General features: G+C 39.6%; 1 protein-coding gene across 2 annotated transcripts in view; it reads left to right on the forward strand.

Moving 5' to 3' along the window:
- LOC101424930 (cancer/testis antigen 55-like) overlaps nucleotides 1-19,274 on the forward strand; it is a 28,572-nt gene extending 9,298 nt beyond the window's left edge. For both annotated transcript variants that reach the window (XM_071213000.1, XM_012519963.4), the window contains exons 2-5: nucleotides 1,953-2,137; nucleotides 12,159-12,303; nucleotides 17,992-18,104; nucleotides 18,882-19,274. In XM_071213000.1, coding sequence (XP_071069101.1) covers nucleotides 1,953-2,137; nucleotides 12,159-12,303; nucleotides 17,992-18,104; nucleotides 18,882-19,076 — 638 coding nt within the window. In that variant the 3' untranslated portion in view covers nucleotides 19,077-19,274. The remainder of the gene's footprint in view (nucleotides 1-1,952; nucleotides 2,138-12,158; nucleotides 12,304-17,991; nucleotides 18,105-18,881) is intronic.
- Nucleotides 19,275-22,773: the final 3,499 nt, after the last annotated feature.

Consider the following 22,773-nt stretch of genomic DNA (forward strand, 5'->3'; position numbering starts at 1 on the left):
CTCCTACCACCTCATACTGGAATGTGACTGAGCGGAATTCACGCCCAGGCCGTCGGGTGCAGCATCCACGTTCTTAACCTCTCTGCTTCCCTAGCCTCTGGAGGCAAGTCCTCCTGTGACCATAGGAATGGCACGTTTCCGATAGAAGGGCCCACCTAATCCGGCGCCACCAGGAACAACAGGTCTCTCAGTGAGAAGGTGATTTATTGCGAGTGCACTAGCAAGGAACTGAGGCAATCTTCCCCAGATGAGTTCCAAGTGAGGATGGGAGTTCGGGTTTTTATGGGCAAAGGAAAGGGGGAGGGGAAAAGAAAAATAAGCGATGCCAGGGGTCTTGTGAGGAGTGTATGTGCAGTTTGTCAGTTCTGTGTTGTCGCAAGCACATCAGACTTGTCTTTGGTTTCAGCAGCTAACAAACCACAGTTTAGATATTGTTGTGCAGGTGCAAGGCCTTTGTGGCTCCTTTCTCAGCCATCCACTCAAGGTTATCAAGCTGTATGTCTTTGAGAAAATTTAAAGATTTATACCATTCTGTCTGGTTTTGCTTGAGATGCTATCTTATTCCTGTAAGCAAAACTGAGAGGGTCTGGTTAATATCGTTCAGGGAACTAAGTACAAAGAGTAAACTTCTAAAATTAGATGAATAGAAAACCAGGTCAATTAATATGTTAGAATTTTCAGAACTGCTTAAGTGAAGAAATTTTGGAAACCACATTTTCCAACTATCACTCCCAGGAGAGTCACAGCATCTTTAGGATGTTACTTTGCAAGAGGCAACTCTGCAGTCAACATTGTTCTCTTAGAAGGGGCATCTGCCCTCCTGCTTGACTCTCCCTGCAGCTTATCTGCCAGCTTCAAATCCGCCCAGAGGTGGCTGAGTCTTAGCACACCTTTGCCTTAAAGGGTATTTCTTAAGTTTTAGCTGAAATCTCTCATTGTAGCGCCCACTAATCAGTATTATTTTTACCAACAGGGCCACATGGTAGAGTCTTTGACAGATTTTCATGCCCTTGAGTGGCAGTTGTCTTCCATGTCACTTCCACTATCTTATATAACTCAAACTAACAAATTTGACCCAGTTTTTTCAATTTGTTTGGATTTTCTTGCATTATGATTCTGTAATCTAATAAAACAAGATTTCTCCCAGCCGTCCGGTCAATTCACCTGTTTTGGCATATGTGGCTGCGATGTTGAGGTTCAGAGTGTGGGCTTTGCAGACAGACTCCTGCTTTCAGAGTCCAATCTATTGCGTACTAACTGTGCTAGTTCAGGAAAAAAACAAAATCCTCACACCTCCTCCAGGTGATCTGAATACACTTTGGAACTAGACTTAAGGCCCAAAATCTTTTTTAGTCTGGTGAGATGTTTTAGAATTTCCAGTTGCTGCTGCTTTTGCGCTTGATGACAGCGATGAAGTTATGTAATAATAATGGATGCTTGAAGACTCTCTGGGTGTAGATATGTTAACAACTATCATTTCCTCTCAAACCTGTGCTAAGTACTTGTTCTAAGCAGTTACATGTATGTGTCAGTTACTTCTCATAACAACCCTTAGACACACATTATTTTTGTCCTGGTTTTACAAATGAAAACAGGGTCAGAGAGGTTAAGAAATGTGGCGAGCTTACGCATTTGGTAAGTGGAAGAGCTGTGACTGAAAACCAGGCAATCTGGTTCCAGGTTCAGTGCTCTTAACCCCTGCACTCCACTGCCTGGAGCCTGGAGCCACTGTGCTATACAGAGAAACTGTGGGACCAGGATTTGAACCTGGTTCTCCTTCCAGAATCCTGCACAATGCTCTCTACTGGCACTGTCATATATATATCAAATCTCCCATTGTATTTCTAGATTTGGATCATTGTCCATCAAACCTTCCTCTGGTAGGGTTCATCTGTAATGCATGCTTGCTTTTGAGATTGATTAAAGTAACATTCTGTTTACCCATCTCATAGGTGGCAGCGATTTGAAAACTGTGCATGGGGTTGTCACAAGATTCTGTAGTGATTATGGATTGATTAATGAGTTGATCTACTTTAGTAGTGATGCCGTGACAGGAAACGTGCACCTGAAAGTTGGACAAAAAGTGACTGCACTCGTGGAAGAAGTTACAATGCCTCATGGATTGAAAGCAGTCAAAGTAAGATTTGCATGAATTTGGAGACAGTGTCTATTTCTGGTATCTTCCAAACTTTCTTCTTGTTATTCAGCCTGTCTGAGTTTGACCTGGTGTAGTAGATGTATTAATTTCTGTAATTTGAAGTCCCCTCCCCCTCAGTGGATTGTGTGGGACTTTTGGTGTTATCTTTGTAGTGGTTTCTGTTTATAAAAGTATAAATTGTATATTCTTCTAACATTTAAAATATGATGAATAATGGTAATTATTGGACTCTATACCATCCTACAAGTTCCTTTTATCAGGTAAGAAGCCGTTTTCTGTAATATGCATTCATAAAAGTAAAATTGCTAGGTCAAAGGATATGCATTTTTTGCACAGCTTTATTTAGGTATTTTCATATTACAAATTTCATCCCTTTTAAGAGTACAATTCAATGAATTTTTTAAAAAATGACAGAATCGTGCAACATAACTTCAATCCAGTTATTTACCATTTTAATGAGAATCATCAAATTATCCTTCAGCTCTTTTGTGCTCATTTACACTGTCAGCAGCAGTGTAACATTTTGTCAGTATTGGCAAGGATGGATGTGTTATCAGTCTTTGAAATCTTTGCTCATCAGAGATGTGAAAAACAGCCTCATAATTTTATTTTGCATTTCTTAAGTATAAGTGAGAGTAGAGCAACTTTTCCCAGAGCTATTTCTGTATTAGGGGCATTAGAACTGTTTGTATATTAGGGAAATCAAAACTTTGTTGGGGAGCAGATGTAGCTCAGTGGTTGAGTACCTGCTTCCCATGTACAAGGTCCTAGGTTCAATAGCTGGTATCTCCTACAGAAAACTTTGTTAGGAAAATTATCATATGAAAGTTGTACAACTATTTCCTCTAAGACTTTCTTTTAACTTTGTTTTATGGAGTTGAATTTTCATATACAGTAAATGTGTCCATCTTGTCCAGGTGGCTTTTGGTTTCAGGAAAAGTCCTCACAGAGGCTTATTTCACTTCACAATTCACACAAGTATTCTCATAGGTTCTCCTCTGAAAGTTTCTTTATTACATCTAAACATTCAGTCTTATCTAGCATTGATTTAGGCATAGAGACTTGAGAATAGGATCCAGATCTTGTTTTGCTAATGGCTACTCTGTTGTCCCTTTACCTTTAATTGAATGATCAAATGTTTAAATTTAAATAACTAAATAAATAATTGCACTACTGAAGTGAAATACCACTTGTATCATACACTGTATTCCCATAGGTGTTTGAAACTCTTGACACGTGCCATTGCATTCATTTGATTGTGTTGTCTTAGCCTGGTCGTATAATCAAATTGTTTGAATTGCCAAAAGCATTATAATGCATTCCAATATTTGGTAGCCTAGTTTCCCGCTCAAAACTTAAAAGAAAATTTCCCTGGACATTCCCATCTGTTGGTTTTTCTGTACAAATTTTAAAATCATTCTGTGTAGCCCACCAACTCCCAACAACAATAATAAAACTTACTGAGATTTTTTAATTAGGATGACATTGAATGTATAGATTTAATTCAGGGAAAATTGACGTATTGGTAGTTTTTTTCACACAAAGCATTTCTTTCCTCTTATATATATCTAAACTGTTTTATGGTTTTCATTGAATAGATGGTGTATATTTCCTGCTAAGATTTTTTCCAAGATTTTAAATATTTTGTTCCTTTTCAATATATATTTTTATTTAAATTGTTTAACTTTAAAAAATAAATTTTTAATTAAAATGTTCAAATCATTATTAATGTATCTCCGTATTATATTTTCAAACTGAATTTTTCTTCCTATATGGGCAAGTATTGACTTTTGTTATGTTATATAATTTGGTAGATGGTAAAGTTCCTGCATTCTTCTGGTTGCTTTTCTTATATGCTTGAGATATACTTTATTAGAATTATTAAGATCGCATCTGTAGTTCTTTTTTGTTTTCTGGAGCTTTGAGAAAGTTGTTTCTGCGAGTTCTTGTTTGTTCAAAGACTCTGTGGTGAGACAGAGTCCTGAAGCATTTTGACTGTACCATCTTTATTGTGGTGGGTTCTTTTGTCTTCTTATAGTTTTTTTCCTTCTAGCTTTTAATATGGAGAAAAATATGAATAATTTTTTCTAATATTGAGCTACCCTAACATTATGGGAATGATCCCCATTTGTTTATGATGTAAAATTCTTAAAATGTACTGCTAGATTTGTCGCTTACTTTATGTTGAATATTTTTGCACCTCCATAAATGAAATTCATCAATAACTGTTTCTCTTTATGCTAGTTTTCTCAGTTTATGTAATCAGTATGATACTGGGTTTATTAAAAAATTGGACATAACATTCCTTCTTTATATTTCTGTACTATTTAAATCAGGATTATATATTCTATGAGATTAAAAAGAAGACACATATCAAATTGAGGTAGCTTTTCATTTTCTTCCAAAGCTAGTAACTTTTTGGTCTTTTTATTTTTTTTATTTTTTAAGTTTTAAAGAAGCTTTAGATTACATAAATGTTACATAAAAAATATAGAGGATTCCCATATGCCCCCCTCCTCTCCCACACTTTCCCCCATTAACAACATCTTTCATTAGTGTGGTACATTTGTTACAATTTATGAACACATATTGAAACACTGCTGCTAACCATGATCTATAGTTTACACTCATCCCCACACAATTTTATAGGTTATGCCAAAATATATAATGGCCTGTATCCATCATTGCAGTGTCATGCAGGACAATTCCAATGTCTTGAAAATGCCCCCATGTTACACCTATTTTTCCTTCTTCCTCCCTTCAGAACCTCTGGTGGCCACTGCCTTTACATCAATGATAACAGTTCTTCCATTGCTAGAATTATAATAAGTCCATAATAGAATATAATAAGTCGGCTTTAGTCCATTGTTCATTCCACATTCTTGAGGATTTTGGGATGGTGATGCCCACTCTGTTTCTAATTGAGGGGGACCTTAGATCCCATGGGGCGGATGGATGGCACTATCTTGCTTGCAGTTGCACCTTCCAATAGCTCAGTTGGTAGAGCAGACAATGGTAGACTGCATATTCGGACATCCTTCGTTGGTCTTTTCTTGTTGTTTGTTTAATAACAAAACCTGCAAATCTACCTACACTCATCTATCCTCCCTCCTCCCATCCTATTAGAATGGAAAAAGTGTTCCTGCAACAAAGTCCAGTCTCCACATCTGTGGTTTATATCCCTTTCCCTTTGTCCTCTCAGAATCCTTACTTATACTGTTTAGTGTTTCTGCTCTTGGCTTTTTAGACTTTCCCTCTTTAAAGACCAGTATCCATCACCATTTAAACATACATAGCTCTTAGCTCAGAAAAAAGTCTGGCCCTCAATACTGCTTTTTTCTTTTATCTTTCCCCTTTCTTTCATAGGCAGGCACAATGAATTTTTTTCCTTTGGTTCCAGCCACATGTCATCACACCGATGTCTGATTTCCCCATCTACCTATCTACCATGAATCTCAAAATACCCTTGCCCACGTATGCAGAAATTTGTCTGGGAATGGGAAGTCTAGTTTCCTGCTTTGCCTATTTTCATCCCACTACAGCTCTCTACACAGAAGAGCCCTCTTACTGCTGCTCAGTCCACTCAGAAGGCTTGTTTTCCTGTGTCTATGTCAATCAAAACCCTTAATCTGAGTATGTGATATTGCAACATATTTTAAGATGCATATTTGAGGGACAGAAAGATGGTCCAAGATTCTGCAGCTTGGTGAGGTAGAAGGAGAGTGGCAGAAGTTGAGGAGAGAGGAAGAGATCGCATAGGGCCTTGTAGCCTTGTAGATTGTAAATTTTACCTGAAGTTTAGTTGAAAATCCATTAGAAGATTTTAACCAAAGAAAAAATAAATTTCAAGTACCTGTAAAAATGGCCATGGGTTGCTGTGTGGATAATTGGTGATAGTGAGCAAAGAGGGAAGCAGGTGGGTAAAGGGAGAAAGTTTGCAGTACTGTGATATTGGCTTGGACTAGATAGTTGGAATAAAGGTGACAAGAAGTGGTTGGACTCCAAGATATGTTTTAAAGCTATCGATAGGATTTGCTGATGGATTGGATGGGAGTGTGAAAGAAAGGGAGAAGATTGAGGGCTATGCCAGGGGTTTTGTGTTGGCCCATTAGATGAACTGAGTAAAAAACTTCCTGAGATGGAGAAAATAGGGAGAGATTAGCTTATAGTATGTGGGATGGTCAAGACATGTTAAATTTTGGACATGATAAGCTTAAGATGCCTATGGGACACCCATGTCTTAACTCAGTATATACGTGAAAATCATTCATGGGCATTTAGACCCAAGAGACTGGTGTGTAAAGAAGAGGTCCAGGGACAGGAGAAGGATCTAGGAAAGGATGCTGAGATGCATTCTCTCCAGGAGAGGGTGGTGACACAGAAGCCAGGCAAAGTATTTCAGGAAGTAAGGCGTGACCAACCGGGTTAAATCCTAAGAGGTTGAGTGATGAAAGCATAAAGAATGGCCATTGGATTTGGCAACCTGAAGGGTTACTGGTGATCTTAAGAGCATGTTGGGATGAAAGCCTGATTGGAGTGGGTACAGAGTTCGTGTTGGAAGATTTCAGAGCTGGTTAAGGAATAAGATATGACCACTAGATGGGAGTAATACACAAGCTCTTTACTGGGGCTGTGCTTTGACAGGTTATATGAGAAGGGAAATCCCTCACAGCAGGACACCTTCAAAGACAGTGGTGCAGGGGACCCATAAGGGAAAGCAGGGTAAGGAAAAATGCCAGAGGAGAACTCTTACTAGGAACAATCAGATGTGTAAGAATTTGAGTTTGGCCCTGGTGGCCCTTTTCTAGAAGTGGGGGAGGCTAACAGGCCCAGGCTGTTGTGAAGTAGAGCACACACAGGACCAATACACTGAGGCCATCTTTAGCTCATTTGTATAACAGTGGGTGAGGAGGGAATGGGAAGTGAGGAAGTGAGTCTAGATGATTGATTCAGTATATTTGGCTGGCAGGGAGCAAAGAAATGAAGCCAAGGGAAATTTGTCTTTTTTTACACTAGGAAATTCTAGAGCATGTTGAGCCATTAGAGAGAAAATTGATGTAGAAGGAAGAGAAGCAGTAACTATAGGAGTGAAGGCCTCCAGGAGGGGAGAGAGAATGGTACTGTGTGCATAGCAGGGGTCAGCCCGGAGGAAGGGCTTGGATGTTGCCCACTGTTAGGAAGGAAGACAGAGGATGCCAGGACAGGTGCCAGGAGGATGATACAGGAACTCCTGTCCAACAACCATTATTTTCTCAGAGAAGTAACAGGCAAGTCCTGCTTATCTGTGTGTTACTCTTTCATTAATGAACATAAAATATCTCTAATTTAAAAAACCAAAATAGTGGTGATTAATTCTTGAAGAATGTATGGATAGTCTGAGGTTTGTGGAAAGGCACATCTGCTAGGGAAATAGAGTAAGATTATTGGGCAGCATTGAGTGCTCATGTGAGAATTGTGTCCATCACTGTAAAATTGGTCTAAACACCTGAACTGGTTTGTTTGTTTTTTTTTTTTCTGGAGAGTTCAATTGCTTGGGCAAAGGAGGCGAATAGCTGGCTAGTTAGGCTTTCCTGGGCTTGGCTTTTGCTAGCTGAGAATGACAAAGCAGGTGAAGTTCAAGAGTTAAATGTGCATATTCTTGTCTTTCATTAAATTTGGAAATTTTTCTACCATTATTTCTTTGAAGATTCCTTCTGCCCCTTTTTCTGTTTCTTCTCCTTCTGAAACTACCAGAACACTTATTTTGGTATGCTTGATGATGTTTCACAGGTCTTAGATCCTTGTGAAATTGGAATGGTAAATGATTTTACTAACCGTTTTGATTTGCTTGAGCTTCCATTTTATTCAGGGGATACAAAGAAGAAGTGGAGGAAAACTGAAGCAGGCTGACATACCAGTGATCCTTTGTGGTGCTGTTAAAGACAGCCCCTGCCAGGAAGGAAGAATTGTAACAAAGAAATCAGGCTGACACCAGCAAAGTGCTGATCTTCACCAGATGGCCACAATCTTACTCCAACACCCTGGCTGCTAATTAACAAACTGGGCCTCAAGGACACCCTGCCCAGACAGTGCACCCCCATAGTCCATGTAGTTCACAGCATCCTCGTAGCTCACGCAGTTCAGTTCATGTACTCACCATCATTCATGTCTCCCTCATCCCTCCCCATTCCCGCACATCTTCTCTTTGTTTCAAGCAGCCATGTAAGCTGCTTTCCCCAGCTCAGCCCTGTGAGCAGAAACTTCTTTTGGTACTGCTCCTGCATTAGTGCAACTTTAACCCAGTAAACTTGGTCTATTCCCCCTTTTTAAGTCTGTTTATTTTATTTTCAGCACAACATCCTGTTTGCTTTTTCTTACTCTTTTTTTATAATTTTATTTTTTTAATTCATTTTTTAAAAATATTACATTCAAAAAATATGAGGTCCCCATTCACCCCCCACTGCTCCCACCCCAACACTCCCCCCACAGCAACACTGTCCCCAATCATCATGACACATTCACTGCATTTGGTGAATACATCTCTGGGCATCCCTGCACTTCATGGTCAATGGTCCACATCATAGCCCACACTCTCCCACGTTCCATCCAGTGGGCCATGGGAGGATCTACAATGTCCGGTAATTGTCCCTGCAGCACCACCCAGGACAACTCCAAGTCCCGAAAATACCTCCACATCTCATCTCTTCCTCCCATTCCCCGCACCCAGCAACCACCATGGCCACTTTTTCCACACCAATGCCACATTTTCTCGATTACGAACCACAATAGTTCATGAATAGAATATCAGTATTCTTATTCTTTTTATTTTCTGCCTGAATCATTTCAATTGTCTTGTGTTTGAAATCACTGAGTCTTTCTTCTGCAATCTCCAATCTGCTGTTGAAACCCTCTAGGGAATTTTTCATTTCAGTTATTGTGCTCTTCAACTCCAGTAGTTACTTTTTTTAAAAAAAAATAATTTTTTATTGAGATTTTCATATTGGTCATTAATTGTTTTCCTCATATCCTTTAGTCCTCTCCATGTATTCCTTTGTCTCATGGAGCATAGTGAGGATCAATTTTTCAGACTTTGTCTGGTATATCCAAAGTCTGGTCCTTTTTGTTGATGGTTTCTGGATTTTTATCTTGTTCCTTTGGATGGGCATTCCTTTCCTAGTTCTTTATTTGTCTCATAATCTTTTGTTGCACAGTGTACATTTTAATATTGTAAAGTGTTAACTCTGGGATTTAGTCCCTCAGCTATCTGTTGCTTAACTTTTGTTTCTAGCTAGTGATATTACAGATTTCCTTCAGTGCCAGGTACAAAGAAAGACAAACAAACCAAAGTAAAAAAAAGCCCCTTTTATGGCCTTTGCAAATTGGCTCCGCTTTAGCTAGTGGTCTCTTTCAGAGCTTAGCTCTCCAGTATCAAGCAGATCATCCCAAGGAAGTCTCTCTAACTTAGAGTTCAAATGGGCCCCACTTTTTCTCCTGGGGTACTTGCTTGTGCCATTAGGAGTTCCCAGTGTAAAGGAATTCGATGTGTATTCTTCTGCCTTTGAAATAGGCATTCAACCCTTCTTGGGTGCACTGCTGTATGACTTAATTCAGGTAGTTCTTTGCCATAGTTCACTTCAACTTAATTATTTCTTTCACTGCTTTAGTTTCTGCAGGGTGCTACTTTGCCCCCAGGACAAATTCTCAGAGGGGGTGCCTGAGACCAATTTCCACCTGATAAATTGGCACTAACATGCAGGCACCCCTGTATGTACACAGGGGTTACTCTGCTCCCTCTGGACCAGGGCCAGGGACCCACAATGGGAGCACAGTCTAATTCCACCCTGTGTCAATGAAGGGGTGGGGAAGGGACTAGCAAGGGCCCTATGACCTTCACCTAATGTTTTTCAAGCTGCTTTTTCTTGATTGGACACTTGTCCAGTTACTGCACACTTTTGACGATTTGCCAGAGTTTTAAGGAAGATGGCTTGGCCAATTTTTGCTAGTTGTTCAAAGATTCTGTGGTGGGGCGTTACCCTGGAGCATCTTATGCTGCCATCTTGGTTGACCAGATGGGGAAGAATTATTGGATGTGGAAGAGTGGGGGATACCATATGGAACTTGGAAAAGGTTCCTTTTCGCATGTGCTTGTGAGTGCAGGTGGAGTCAGGGAACAGAAAGGTCACAGTGTCTTATGGATCATCCACCTGTATAATGTTGAAGTGGTGGTAGAGTGAGGGGAGCCTGGGACTGAAGCCCTCAGTGAAAATGAAATGACAGATTGGGGAAGAAAGCTGGAAAGACATCAAGAAAGAAATGGGAATGTAATGAATTAGGCTATTAAAATACTAGGCTATTCATGATCTAGGCTATTCAAAAAGAAACATAAAAAAAGAATTTTAGCTTCAGTGGACCAAGTTGCCTTCAGGAACCTCTGAACAAGAAATTCCACTCCTAGGAGTTTATCTTGCAGAAATAAATCAGGCACATAGACAGTGGGTCAACGTACATGCTAAATGTACAACAATGTGGAATTGCAACAATTAATTGTGGTGCATCCATTCAGTGGGAGGCCATATTATCCATTAAAATAATGTTTCAACAATCTGGGGCGGCGGACTTGGCCCAGTGGTTAGGGTGTCCGTCTACCTCATGGGAGGTCCGTGGTTCAAACCCTGGGCCTCCTCGACCCCTGTGCAGCTGGCCCATGCACAGTGCTAATACGCTCAAGGAATGCCCTGCCACGCAGGGGTGTCCCCTGCGTAGGGAAGCCCCATGCGCAAGGAGTGCGCCCTGTAAGGAGAGCCGCCCAGCACGCAAGAAAGTGCAGCCTGCCCAAGAATGGCGCCGTACACACGGAGAGCTGACACAGCAAGATGACGCAACAAGAAGAAACACAGAGTCCCGTGCCGCTGACAACAACAGAAGCGGACAAAGAAGACGCAGCAAATAGACACAGAGAACAGACAACCGGGGTGGGGGTAGAAAGGGGAGAGAAATAAATAAATAAATAAATAAAGCTTTAAAAAAAAACAATCTGTTGCCATTTCTGTAATCTTCGGTGATACTTTAATAAAATTTATAATAAATTTTCCTTCATAATGGTGTATATATATTTATACATAGTAAAAACATTTGGTGCAGAATAAGTACCAGAATGTGGTCAGTGGTTATCTCTAGATAGTAGTAGAAATATGGATTTTGAGTGATTGTTTCATGCTTTTTGCACATCTGCACTTGTTCCTTTTTATATCATGATATGAATTTTAAAAATCAAAATATAAGACCATTTCACTTCAAATAAACAAAAAGTTTTGGATGCCTCCCTATTGTAAATAGATTAAAGCCCTGATTTGACTTGACCTTTGTAGAGCCTTTCCCACTTTCAGGTTATTTTTCTGAATTTATTGCATCCTGTGTCCTCACAGGTGTCCCAGTCTTGAATCTTACAACTTTCTTCCCTATTCCCTAACTTGATTTGTGTTTTTCTGCTACTTTACTGTTTCCTAGCCCTGTTCCCAAACTGCTTCTCTCCCACATGGTAGGTTAACTCTCTTCTTTTACAGCCGAGGCCAAATACAAGTTTCTTTAAGAAACTGCCCTTTATTCTCTCAGTCTGAAATTCTCCCCCTCTGGGGAATTCCCAGAATTCAATTTTTGAACTTGTTTTATATTATTTGCCATAAATTGCTTTGAATCTTTTATTTTTGTCTTTTACTCCCATTTGATCATGAATTCCTGGAAAGCAGGAACAGCATATCTTTTATCTTTGAATCTAATACCATCAAAACATTAATGAATTCATCTTGGTGGGTATTCAAATGATGGGTTTAGATGCACTATAAAATATATGAAGATAAGGTATTATTTTTACCATCATCTCATGTCTATCACATATTAGCTGAAATATAGTCAGCACTGTTTATAATAGTTGGTTAAACCATTTCTTGAACAATGATGATTTAAGCATATGTTTCAAATTTTTCATCTTTTCTTATGTTTGAACTGTTCCTTTATTGTACAGGTGTATTCTTCCTGTGATAATTCCCATGACGATGGACTGTCACACTCCAATATCAGAATTTTAATTGGGCGTGTTACCTCTGTAATGGAAGATGCTGGCTACATTAATCACACAATTTACTTTTCTCTAGATGTTGTATGTCAAGGTATGATTTATACTTTTTATTTAATAGTAGGTTTTTCCTGTTTTTAATTTTTTTCATTTTTTAATCTTTTTTTAAAAGATACATAGACCACACAAAATGTTACATTAAAAAATATAAGAGGTTCCCATATACCCCACTCCCCACACCTCCCACTCCTCCCACATCAACAACTTTTTCATTAGTGTGGTACATTTATTGCATTTGAAGAGTACATTTTGGAGAATTGCTACATAGCATGAATTATAGTTTATATTGTAGTTTACATGCCTCTTCTGTCACTTTTACTGTTTTTAAAATTGTATAGTTTGGATTTAGAGATGGTGACAGGAATCATTTTGAGAGTTAAATTTAGAACATCCTTAATTTGTTGAGAGGATTTTAGTACTAGAAATATTTCTCCAGTGTACTTGTTTCCAGTCAGTGGCTCTTTAATGTTTGAGCTGGACCTTCGGAGTTAAAGTTGGTGTAAAGCATAGGGTCAGATATGTAATGTTTTTAAACACACATGCCATCATTTTTGCATGTTCCTTTAGCAAATACAGTCATTAATATCGGTGTAATTTTCCATTCATGTTGTATTGGATTTCTTTTTTTTTTTTAAGATTTATTTATTTATTTCTCTCCCCTCACTGCCACCTCCCCGTGCCCCAGTTGTCTGTTCTCTGTGTCTCTTTAATGCGTCTTCTTCTTTGTCCGTTTCTGTTGTTGTCAGCGGCATGGGAATCTGTGTTTCTTTTTGTTGTGTCATCTTGTTGTGTCAGCTCTCCGTGTGTGTGGCGCCATTGGATTTCTAATATAACTAAAAAGTATTACCAGTGAACAAGGATGCTATTTACTTTTAAAGTGAGGTTTGAAGACAGCATTTTACCTTTATATGTGTGTGTGTGTACATTGTTGAACATTTTGGTTTCTTTTTTATCCCAAAAGCAATGGGTTTTAAATTTGCTTATGCTATTTGCATTTAATTCAGCCACTATTTATCGAGTACCTCTTATGCTCACGATTGAGTGCTAGATTTTGGAGAGACAAAGATGAATAAGACTTTATCAAGCCCTGCCTAGAGTGAGCTGACAGATGGTTTTATTATTGGCCCTTTTCAAATAGTCATATAATGTAGTCACATGTCTGGGGATAGACAGACGTGGGCACATATAATAACGTGAGAACATCCTTACTGCTGACCCTGAAGGATGAGAAGGAGGCAGCCAGGGAAGGTGTTCCAAGCCAGAGTAGAAGAGCCAGCATTGAAAGTCCCAAGGTGGAAAAATCTTGGCATGTTCTAGGAACTGAAAGGAGGACAGGCTGGTGGGAGTGTGGTGAGTGAGTGATATGACTTGCATATGGGATGGCAGCAGCCCAGATTGTCAAGGTCAGTAGGTTCCAGGTGGTGTAGAGCCTGGCCCTGTCTTACGTGCATTATTTCTACCATCCAACTTATTCCAGCCTCAGAACCTCCTGAGGTAACCTTGGTGGGGTCATTTTCAGTTGTGTGGTAGAGATGGAAAAAACAGTTGTCGGAGATTGAGGACTGTGTAAAAGGTGATTATGCCTGTGTGAGAGGAGTCTGAGAGATGGAGGGGTTGAGTGCGTGTGTGGTGTTCATGTCTGCACAGCACCAGTATGTTCACTTATCAGTGGGAGGGGGGCTGATTGGTGCTTCGGGGCCCAATTGGGCCATGGTGGTGATCATCAGTCCCATTTCACAGACAACATTTGTCTTCCATCAACATAACTCATGAGAAATGTTAACATCGGTGATGGGTGCGTCTCGGATTGTTCTTTTATGTGACAAAACAATACTTCTCTCTCTTTATTTTATCTTTTTTTTAATGTTACATTCAAAAAATATAAGGGGTCCCCATATATCCCCCACCCCCCTCACCCTACTCTTCCCACATCAACACCCTCTTTCATCATCATGAAACATTCATATCATTTGGTGAATACATTTTGGAGCATTGCTGCACCGCATAGATGATGGTCTACAGTGTAGTTTACGCTTTCCCCCTGTCCACCCAGTGGGCCATGACAGGACATACAATGTCCAGCACCTGTCCCTGCAGTACCCCCCCCCCAGGACAACTCCAAGTCCTGAAAATGCCCGACATCATATCTCTTCTTCCCTCTTCCTACCCTCAGCAGCTACTGTGGCCACTTTCTCCACATCAATGATACACTTTCTTCCATTACTAATCACAATAGTTCCATAGTAGAATACCAATAAGTCCACTCTAGTCCATACTCTATTCCTCCATCCTGTGGACACTGGGATGGTTATGTCCACTCTACCTCTATATCGAGAGGGGGCTTAGATTCCACATGGTTGATGGATGCAATTCTCCTGCTTGCAGTTGTAGGCACTCTTGGTTCCCTGGTGTGGTGGTTGACCTTCTTCACCTCGCCATTAGCTGGCCGGGGTAAGTCCAATAAACCAGAGGAGTTGCAAGTCTGCTGAGGCTCAGAGCCTGGCTGTCACATGGACAGTCCAGACATTCAGGTCTCCTGAGCATATACCAACCCCAGCTCCAACCATAGGTCCAGTAAAAGTGACAGAAGAGGCATGTGTAGAAAGCTTACATCTCAGTCCAACTCCATCACACTCAGGAACACAAACTGCAAAGTAGGGCCAACTGACATGGCACTGAACACCAGAGCCATCTGCCATGACCATAGAACCTATGGGTCTCTGTAGCCCTCAGGAGCACCACTACCTGGGGTTTTATCTACTTTGGCTGTCTCTGGGACCCTGCTGAGGCATGTGTAAGCGGGACCCCACTGATGACCTCCTGACTCTTTTTGAGACTCATAGCCATATGAACTCATTTGTCCTTTCCATTTCTCTCTTTTAGTCAAAGTCAAAAAGCAGTTTTTAACACCTGATATTACATGAAGGCTGAGATATTCTGCTGGTCTGAGTTGACCCTTTTATTCAAGGTCTTTTTCTAGTTACGTCATCATTTTTAACCATTTTGGTGAAGGATGCGAAGATGGAATTGGGCATTCCACCTAAAGTGTGGGGGATCTGCACTCAGTGCACGATGTGGCTATTTATTTCCTTTTTATTCTTCAGGCGATAACACTAGTACAGCTCTGTAACATCCTATATTTCCTTAGTAAACCGTGTGACATAAGTTAGAAATTTAAGTAAGGTTATTATTTTTTTTTAGAATGAATTGGCTTGAGTACTCACTTGCAAGATTAAAAGGAAGTCCATGTAGCCTTCGTATCCCTTTTGAGACTCCCCTTAGGCCTTGAATTGGCCAACAGTCCAGCCTCTTTCTCAGTTCAGAGGTGGCAGCCTCTTTACTTTCATTATCTCTTTTTATTTTTTTCCCCACCAATACTTCATTTATTTTTAAATTTTTAAAAATATGTTTTTATTTTTTAGAAGATATTTAGATTAAATAAATGTTACCTTAAAAATACAGGGATTACCATATGACCCGCTCCCCATACCTCCCTGCATAAACAACATCATTCATTAGTGTGATACATTCATTGCAATTGATAAACGTATTTTGGGGCATTGCCACTGAGCCTGGATTATAGTTTACATTGTAGTTTATACTCTCTCACACACAATTCTGTAGGTTATGGGAAGATATATAATATTGTGCCTCTTTAATGACCGATGAATTCACAAAAGGGACCTGCTTTTTGGCAGCTGATATTCTTTTGGCTGGATTTAGCCAGTGAGAAGACAAGTAGGAGACATGAGGGGGGACCAAGGACCAAAATCCTGTAGGGCTGCATCAGCTCTACCTGGGGTATGCGCTAGTGTCCAACCTGGGATATTTGTGAGACTAAACAACGGTGTGACAATGAAAATTGAATCAGTTTTTGAAATATTTATTTAACAGATTGGGTTAAAATAGCATTATTCACAAAGTTTTCAAAGATGAAAGTATAACAATCGCATGTGTATGTATTAATGGGGATTTTTAAGACTTCTGAATGTTTCATTAAATTGGGATCCAGCTGCAAATTCATAGAGTTCCTCAATTTCCTTCCATTCTGTTATAGAATACAAATGTACCCAATTTAAAATAAGACCTACATTACTAGTCTTACCACAAGCTGAGAAGTTCCCAAGTCCAGCCATCTTATTTCAAAAGTATTTATTTTTTACCATTTGCTCTCTGATGTTTTGTTTGCTGCCTCCATTGCTTGTAAGGATAAATTTCAAAATCATCCTCTTCACAAACTTCCTATCATTAATGGCAATCCTCCAAAAGCTTCAAAACCTGAAGTGTTTTGGCAGTATGTTGAATTTTCTGATTGAAGACTCCTATCATTGTAAACAAAATTTAGAGGTTTAATTTCAAAAATAAAAATCACAGCCATGGTAGAACAGTTGGGTTGATTTACATGGCAGTTTTTAAAGATTCATGCATACCTAAAGTCTGATTGATGGGGCACCAAAAAGAGAAAACTGATGTGGCCATGCTGGCTCAGTATTATTTTATATATTCAGTATCATCTCTTTGTCCCAGAAATTTTGTAGTTCAGTTATTTTGAATAAAAAAATAGGTACCTATGGCTTTTACATTTTGAGTCCTACAGTGTGGTTTCAATTGGTCATACATCATACCATGTTTGAATGTGGTGATGAATTATGTCTACATCATAGTTCCAAGTACATTTCTACTCCATCAGTTTCTTAATTATTAAGAACCTTATGTTTATTATGATTGCCATTTTTGAGATGAGAAGAACAAAATTGGGTGCATGACAACAATAGCAAGAGCTCATCTTTAGAAATGTTAAATTTGAGTAGGCAATTGGATATGTGAATCTGAGGTTTTTTAGGGCTGGAGGTATATACATTTTGGAATTATCAGCCTATGGATCTTATGTAAAGCCACAGCGAAGAAAAGTGTATAGGTAAAAAGAGAGAGAGAAGAGGTCCAAGGCCTTGGGTCATTCTAAAATATAGTTGTAATAAAAATTCGGCCTGTGAAGGAACTAGGAAATGCTGGATCAGAGGGTAAATGAATGTTTAACTTTAGTAGATAATGCCAGTTTTCTGCAATAGATGTAACAATTCATACTCCCAATAGCAGTGTTTTAGAGTTGCAATTGCTCCATATCTTCCCTGGTACCTTTATATCCTGTAACTTACTTTTAACTTATGATGAAAATCTGAAACTATTTGTTTATAACTATAAAATATTATATATTTATACACACACATATATTTATACTAGAGTTCACCACCTGCCTAAAAAACCTGGGAAAATTGCTTCATTCTCATTGTAGCAGTATTTTCTACTGTCAGTGTTTATTTGTTGCTGTTCCTGTCCTATGAGTTGTACATATCTTGATTAATTGTCTCTGCAACTCTTTTTGGTAAGTACCATTATTACGCTCCTCATTTTTAGATGAAGAAACTGAGACACAGAAGAATTAAGTGCCTTGACCAAGGTTGCAAACTACTTGGCCCTATCAAGATTTGCCTGCGAGCAGCCAAATTCAAACTTGCACTCTTATCTGTGTGCTTTACTGCCTCTCCCGAAGGAGTTGTGAATGTTTTATAAACCCTGTGCTGCTCCCCAAAAGATTAGCCTCTGAATGCACAATTGAGGCTTTTCTCCACTTGACTCTGTGGAGTCAGTAGAGAAGAATCAATTTACCATTGCCAGAAATAAGCAATAACTACAGCCTGATTTTTCTCTGTGGCGATTTTAGGTTTTGAACCTTATCAAGGTGACTGGGTAGAAGCTAAGGTTTCCATCCATCCATCCACCTACAACAGAAAGGCACTCTCAGTGAAGCCTCTGAGATACAAGCATGTGCACGAGGTAGTTTGTTTGCATGATGATGTTGTCATTTGTTTCTGCTAACCCTTCCCTTAGTGATCATTTCTGCTTCTTGGGATTCTACTGAGTGTTCTGGGAAATCTAAAAAAATAATAGAAAATGCATTCTTTTCTCAAGAGGTGTCAATTTTCTTACTGAAAAGGCCCTACTTCTGAAAGGAAATAATTAGAGAACAATGTAGAACTTATGAATTATTAAGTTCTAAATTATATAGCTTATTTAAGAAGTGTTAGAATGTTCTGAGAAGAAGAATAGATAAAATTTGTGTGCCAGAGAATTGTTGGAGAAGATTGGAGTGGGACTTGAGCTAGTAGTACAAGCTGGGTATTATTTGGGTAGTGGGCAGCTGAGTGGAAAGTGAGTTGGAAATTCAGGTTGCACAAAGATATGGATGAGAGAATGAGCTTGGAATGTGACAGAGGAAGTAGGGGGAAAATGATAGCCAGCTAGCACCACATTGCTTTCTTAGCCATTTTCATTCTCGCAACCTTAACTCTAGGGGTCAGTGTATATTTTATGTAATATTCAGAGCTATTTTTCTCATCTGAGACCCAGGCACCATCCCCAGAGGTTCTGATTTAATGGGTCTAAGATAGGGTGTTGGAATGGGTATTTTACAAAGCGCCCCGCTCTTTCAAATGTGCCAGTGAGGCTGGGAATCACTGATGTGGTGTGATCTAGTTTGGAGTGAATGAGGAGGTGCAGATGCTGTTACAGTGTATGCTTTTAAATGGCCTTTTTCATTTCTTATATTTCCAGGTCAGCATCACTAGTCTCTGTGGAAGAAATGGGGTGATAGATGATAGTATCTTTTTTACCTTGGATTCTCTGAAACTTCCTGATGGATACATACCTCGAGGATCGGATACCGTAAATGCAGTTGCGGTGGAGAACACACAGTTCTGCTATCTTTGGAGAGCGATTTCTATGACCCTAGTGAAAAGGTGGCAATAAGAAAACAACATTGTTATGCAGCATTTCTTATCTTGGCAGGAAAGGGCCTGGTTTAAATATGTTTAGAAAAAAAATAGCTTAGTAAACCTCAGCATTTTATTTCAAATACAAATTTTAAAATCCAGAGTAGGCTGGCTAAATGGATGTATCTTCTGGAGAGTGTTCAGCAGTTTTCATGGTTGATTAAAGAGAATTTCATCACAATCCTTTGTAATAATCTTATATTCTTGTGTTTTTCCTTGTAGTAGATCTGTTGTGTTTTTTAAAATTAATCTGCATTCTTTGTTTTTCCCTTCATCCTTTTACTTTTTATTTTTAGAACACATTGCACTTCAGTTTTTTAAAAAATATTCTGAGTTTGCTTTACAGGTTCAGTGGGACCTCTCAAACCTCTTGTGGTTAGTTCCCCACGTTTTGGGTATCCAGTAGGAGCGAATATCCTATAGAGTTTAGGTATTCACTCCACAATACTTGCCTTTTATGTGCCAGGCGCTGTTCTTGGCACTGGGCATATAAAGCCTTGAAGAAAAAAGACAGAAATCCCTGTCATAATGGAACTTGCATTCTGTTGATCCCCGCCTTGGCTGTCTGATCTGTGTAGTAGCAGCTAGTAAGATGGAAAGTGGTGGAACTCCAGGTCCCTGGGAAAGTACTCATTCAAAAGCAGCACCTCATTCTTGTGGGACTTATGGAGTTGTCCGCCAATAGACTTGAAAGATGTATGGGCCATGGATTCTGCCACCTCTCCATTTAATTCTCCAGTTTGGTTGTGATGGAAGAGTGTTCTTTGAGAATACCAGTAGATTAGCATAAACGTAGTCAGATGGGGATTTCAATCACAGCTGCTCTTTCACATATAGCCTCCCTGGACTGAGTGAATCACTTCAGTATCTGCTATGCACCTGTTGTACTGGTGAATATTTTTCTTTCATCCTTTTAAATGGAAAACTCCAGAATGAGTTGGATTTCACAGGACCAACCCAGCAGCAGTACGCCTCAGGGATTTGTCAACTCTGAGACTCTTTGCCATATTTTAGAATGCAGAGTCCTTGAGCATCTTCATTAGGGAATTGCCCTAGTTTTCCTAAGTGGATGACACCATGGTGCTGGGACTGGGGTTGCAGGAAGTAGCAAGCAAGTTAGAAACAAGTTTTTCTGAAGGTGGGAAATATTGCAAGCAAATACACGTGAACCTACAGCCATGAGTTTCTGGGGCTCCAGGGTTGTATGGTGTTGCTTCCCAACTGGTGTGCTGTGAGTTCTACATTCGCTGAGATACAGATTCCCATCAGCTCATTTATGGATAAATGCAATTAATTAAGGAAAGGGATTAAGACAATGATCTTGAGCAGAAGCTGGCAAACTATACCTCTTGGGCCAAATCTGGCCTGCCATGTATGTTTGTTTGTTTTTAAAAACCAGCTTTATTGGGAGATAAATCATATGACATTTAAGGTGTTAAATGGTCAACTGTGGTGTGAGAACTGAAATTACTGTTTATGTGCTGCCTTGCCATCTGGAGCAAACCAGGGGGGCCTTGAATAGACTAACCACTTGTTCCCCTGCCCACTCTGCTCCCTGGGATAAGGACTCCTAGCCTAACAACCAGGGCATTGGGACCAGGCAAAGTGGCTGCTCATCCCTAATTAGTGGTCTTCAGTTTCCATCCATTCCTCAGAATTATTCAAACAGTAACATCTTCCTGTGGGAATCAGTGAGCACCCTGCCCTCTTGTCACTACAAAACCTGCCTATGGCAGCCCATGCTTCTTTGCTCTGGGACCCAGTGCAAGCCCTAGGATGAGAATCCCTTCCTCACCAAGGGGTGAAGAGGAGGTGTATGAAAACAATTTGGTATTTTTAAAGTACATTTACAAGGTTGTGCAGGCATCACCACAATTTTAATTTTAGAACATTTTTGTCCCTTTAAAAAGATCCTTATAATAGGGATAAAAATCAAATTCCACATTTTACCTTTCTTATAGAAAAACAAACACATTCATTCCTCTCCTGCCTTTTAAAGTGGGTCTGACATCTCTAAGCATTGAGACCACTGCATTCAATTGTTCACACATATTTCATTTCAGAAGACACTTGTGGTGTGATGAATGTCAAATCTCCATTCCCACCCAGGAGTGCTGACTAAGCTCCCTAAACGTGACCCATTGCCCACTACAATCTCTTGAAAGAAAGCTCACCTGTCTTCCAAAAATTTTTCACCTTCCCACTTTGGCAGGGGTTCTTACCTTTTATTGTTCCACGGACCCCTTTGGCAGTCAGGTGAAAACCACGGACCCCTTACTAAGTCCACACTATACTATGTATTATTTAATATATCACACATACACCAGCACGTCCCCACAAGCATGTTTTTATTGAATTTCAATCCAACCTCATGGACCCATTGTTAAGAAACCCTGCTCTCTGTGGTACCAATGTGGACTCGCTGTATTCCATGTCTTAGTGTCTAGTACCACCAAATTCTACATCCAGAGGGGATATTAACTGCTTGTCCCACATGCTTCATACTTCCCTACTGCTTCATCCTTTTAGATGCTCATCACTCTTCTAGAATTTCACCTCTATGTTCTTTATAAGTCTGTCATTACCTGTCTAAATCCCATCTATTTCAGGCTAATGGTAAACATAAATGTGAAACAGTGATTTTGTAGTAGCAGGGAAGTTGGGTGTATGCAGTATTGAAGGCCAGGACACGAGAAATCTGAGAAGGAAGATGATTTATTTCGACTGGCTGGACTCGGTGGACTCCTGTCCTGATAAAAACTGAGCCCCAAATAGAGTTTTGGGTCTTTTTTATATAGGTGATATAAAGGTGGGGAGTCATGTTGCTTTTATGAAAGAAAATGACTTTTCTTGTTAGTTGTTTGTCCGAGTACCAGATAGGTCTTGAATTAACATATCCCCCATATTCCAGGTAAGCTTGAATTAACATCTTGCCCACATTCCATCTGGATGCAACTTTGAATACACATTCAATCTTACATCCTTTCTGAACATCCATATCTTACAGGGTCTCTGTCACTTAACTGGATTTCTAGAGACTAGGCACACTTGGATACAGAATTCGATAATTTTGAATTCATGCACAGGCTATATTATATCCCCCCTTTGAGACCAAGCTTAAGTTATTAAGCTTCGGCATTACTATTGTCAGAGTCTCTTTGGACTGACTGGTTTGTATATAGAGTCATAAGATGGGCAGCTGTTTGCATTTTTACTATACCATTTATTTGGGTGTGCATTCTGTTTATGATGAAAGGGAGGAGGCAAGGAAGTATGCATCTTCCTATGAGGAAGGGAATTATTCCCAGTAGAAGCTTGAAATTGCTTGCTATTGACTGTCAGCTTCCAAAGGGATTACTTAAATTCCAACCATTCCAGGTCTGCACTGGAACATGAGCAATTTTTACCATTTTGCTTGTAATTTCATCAATAACCTTTCCGGTGCTGTCTAGCTCAAGGCAGCATTTAGAGAGATTGAATTTTCCACAAACTTCTCCTTCAGGTGTCAGGAGATAGTTTGGGGCGAGATGGTTTTGATAGATAGTGTTCCTGAATTTAGTTTGTTGTTGGTCTAGTAAGTTTAGAGCATGGAAAGTTTCATTAGTTATTATTTCTACCATGGCTTGTAGGTGAATGATTTGATTTAGCATATAGATAGGGGTTCAATAACCCAC

The sequence above is a fragment of the Dasypus novemcinctus genome, chromosome X, assembly GCF_030445035.2.
Source record: "Dasypus novemcinctus isolate mDasNov1 chromosome X, mDasNov1.1.hap2, whole genome shotgun sequence".
Taxonomy (NCBI): Eukaryota; Metazoa; Chordata; class Mammalia; order Cingulata; family Dasypodidae; genus Dasypus; species Dasypus novemcinctus.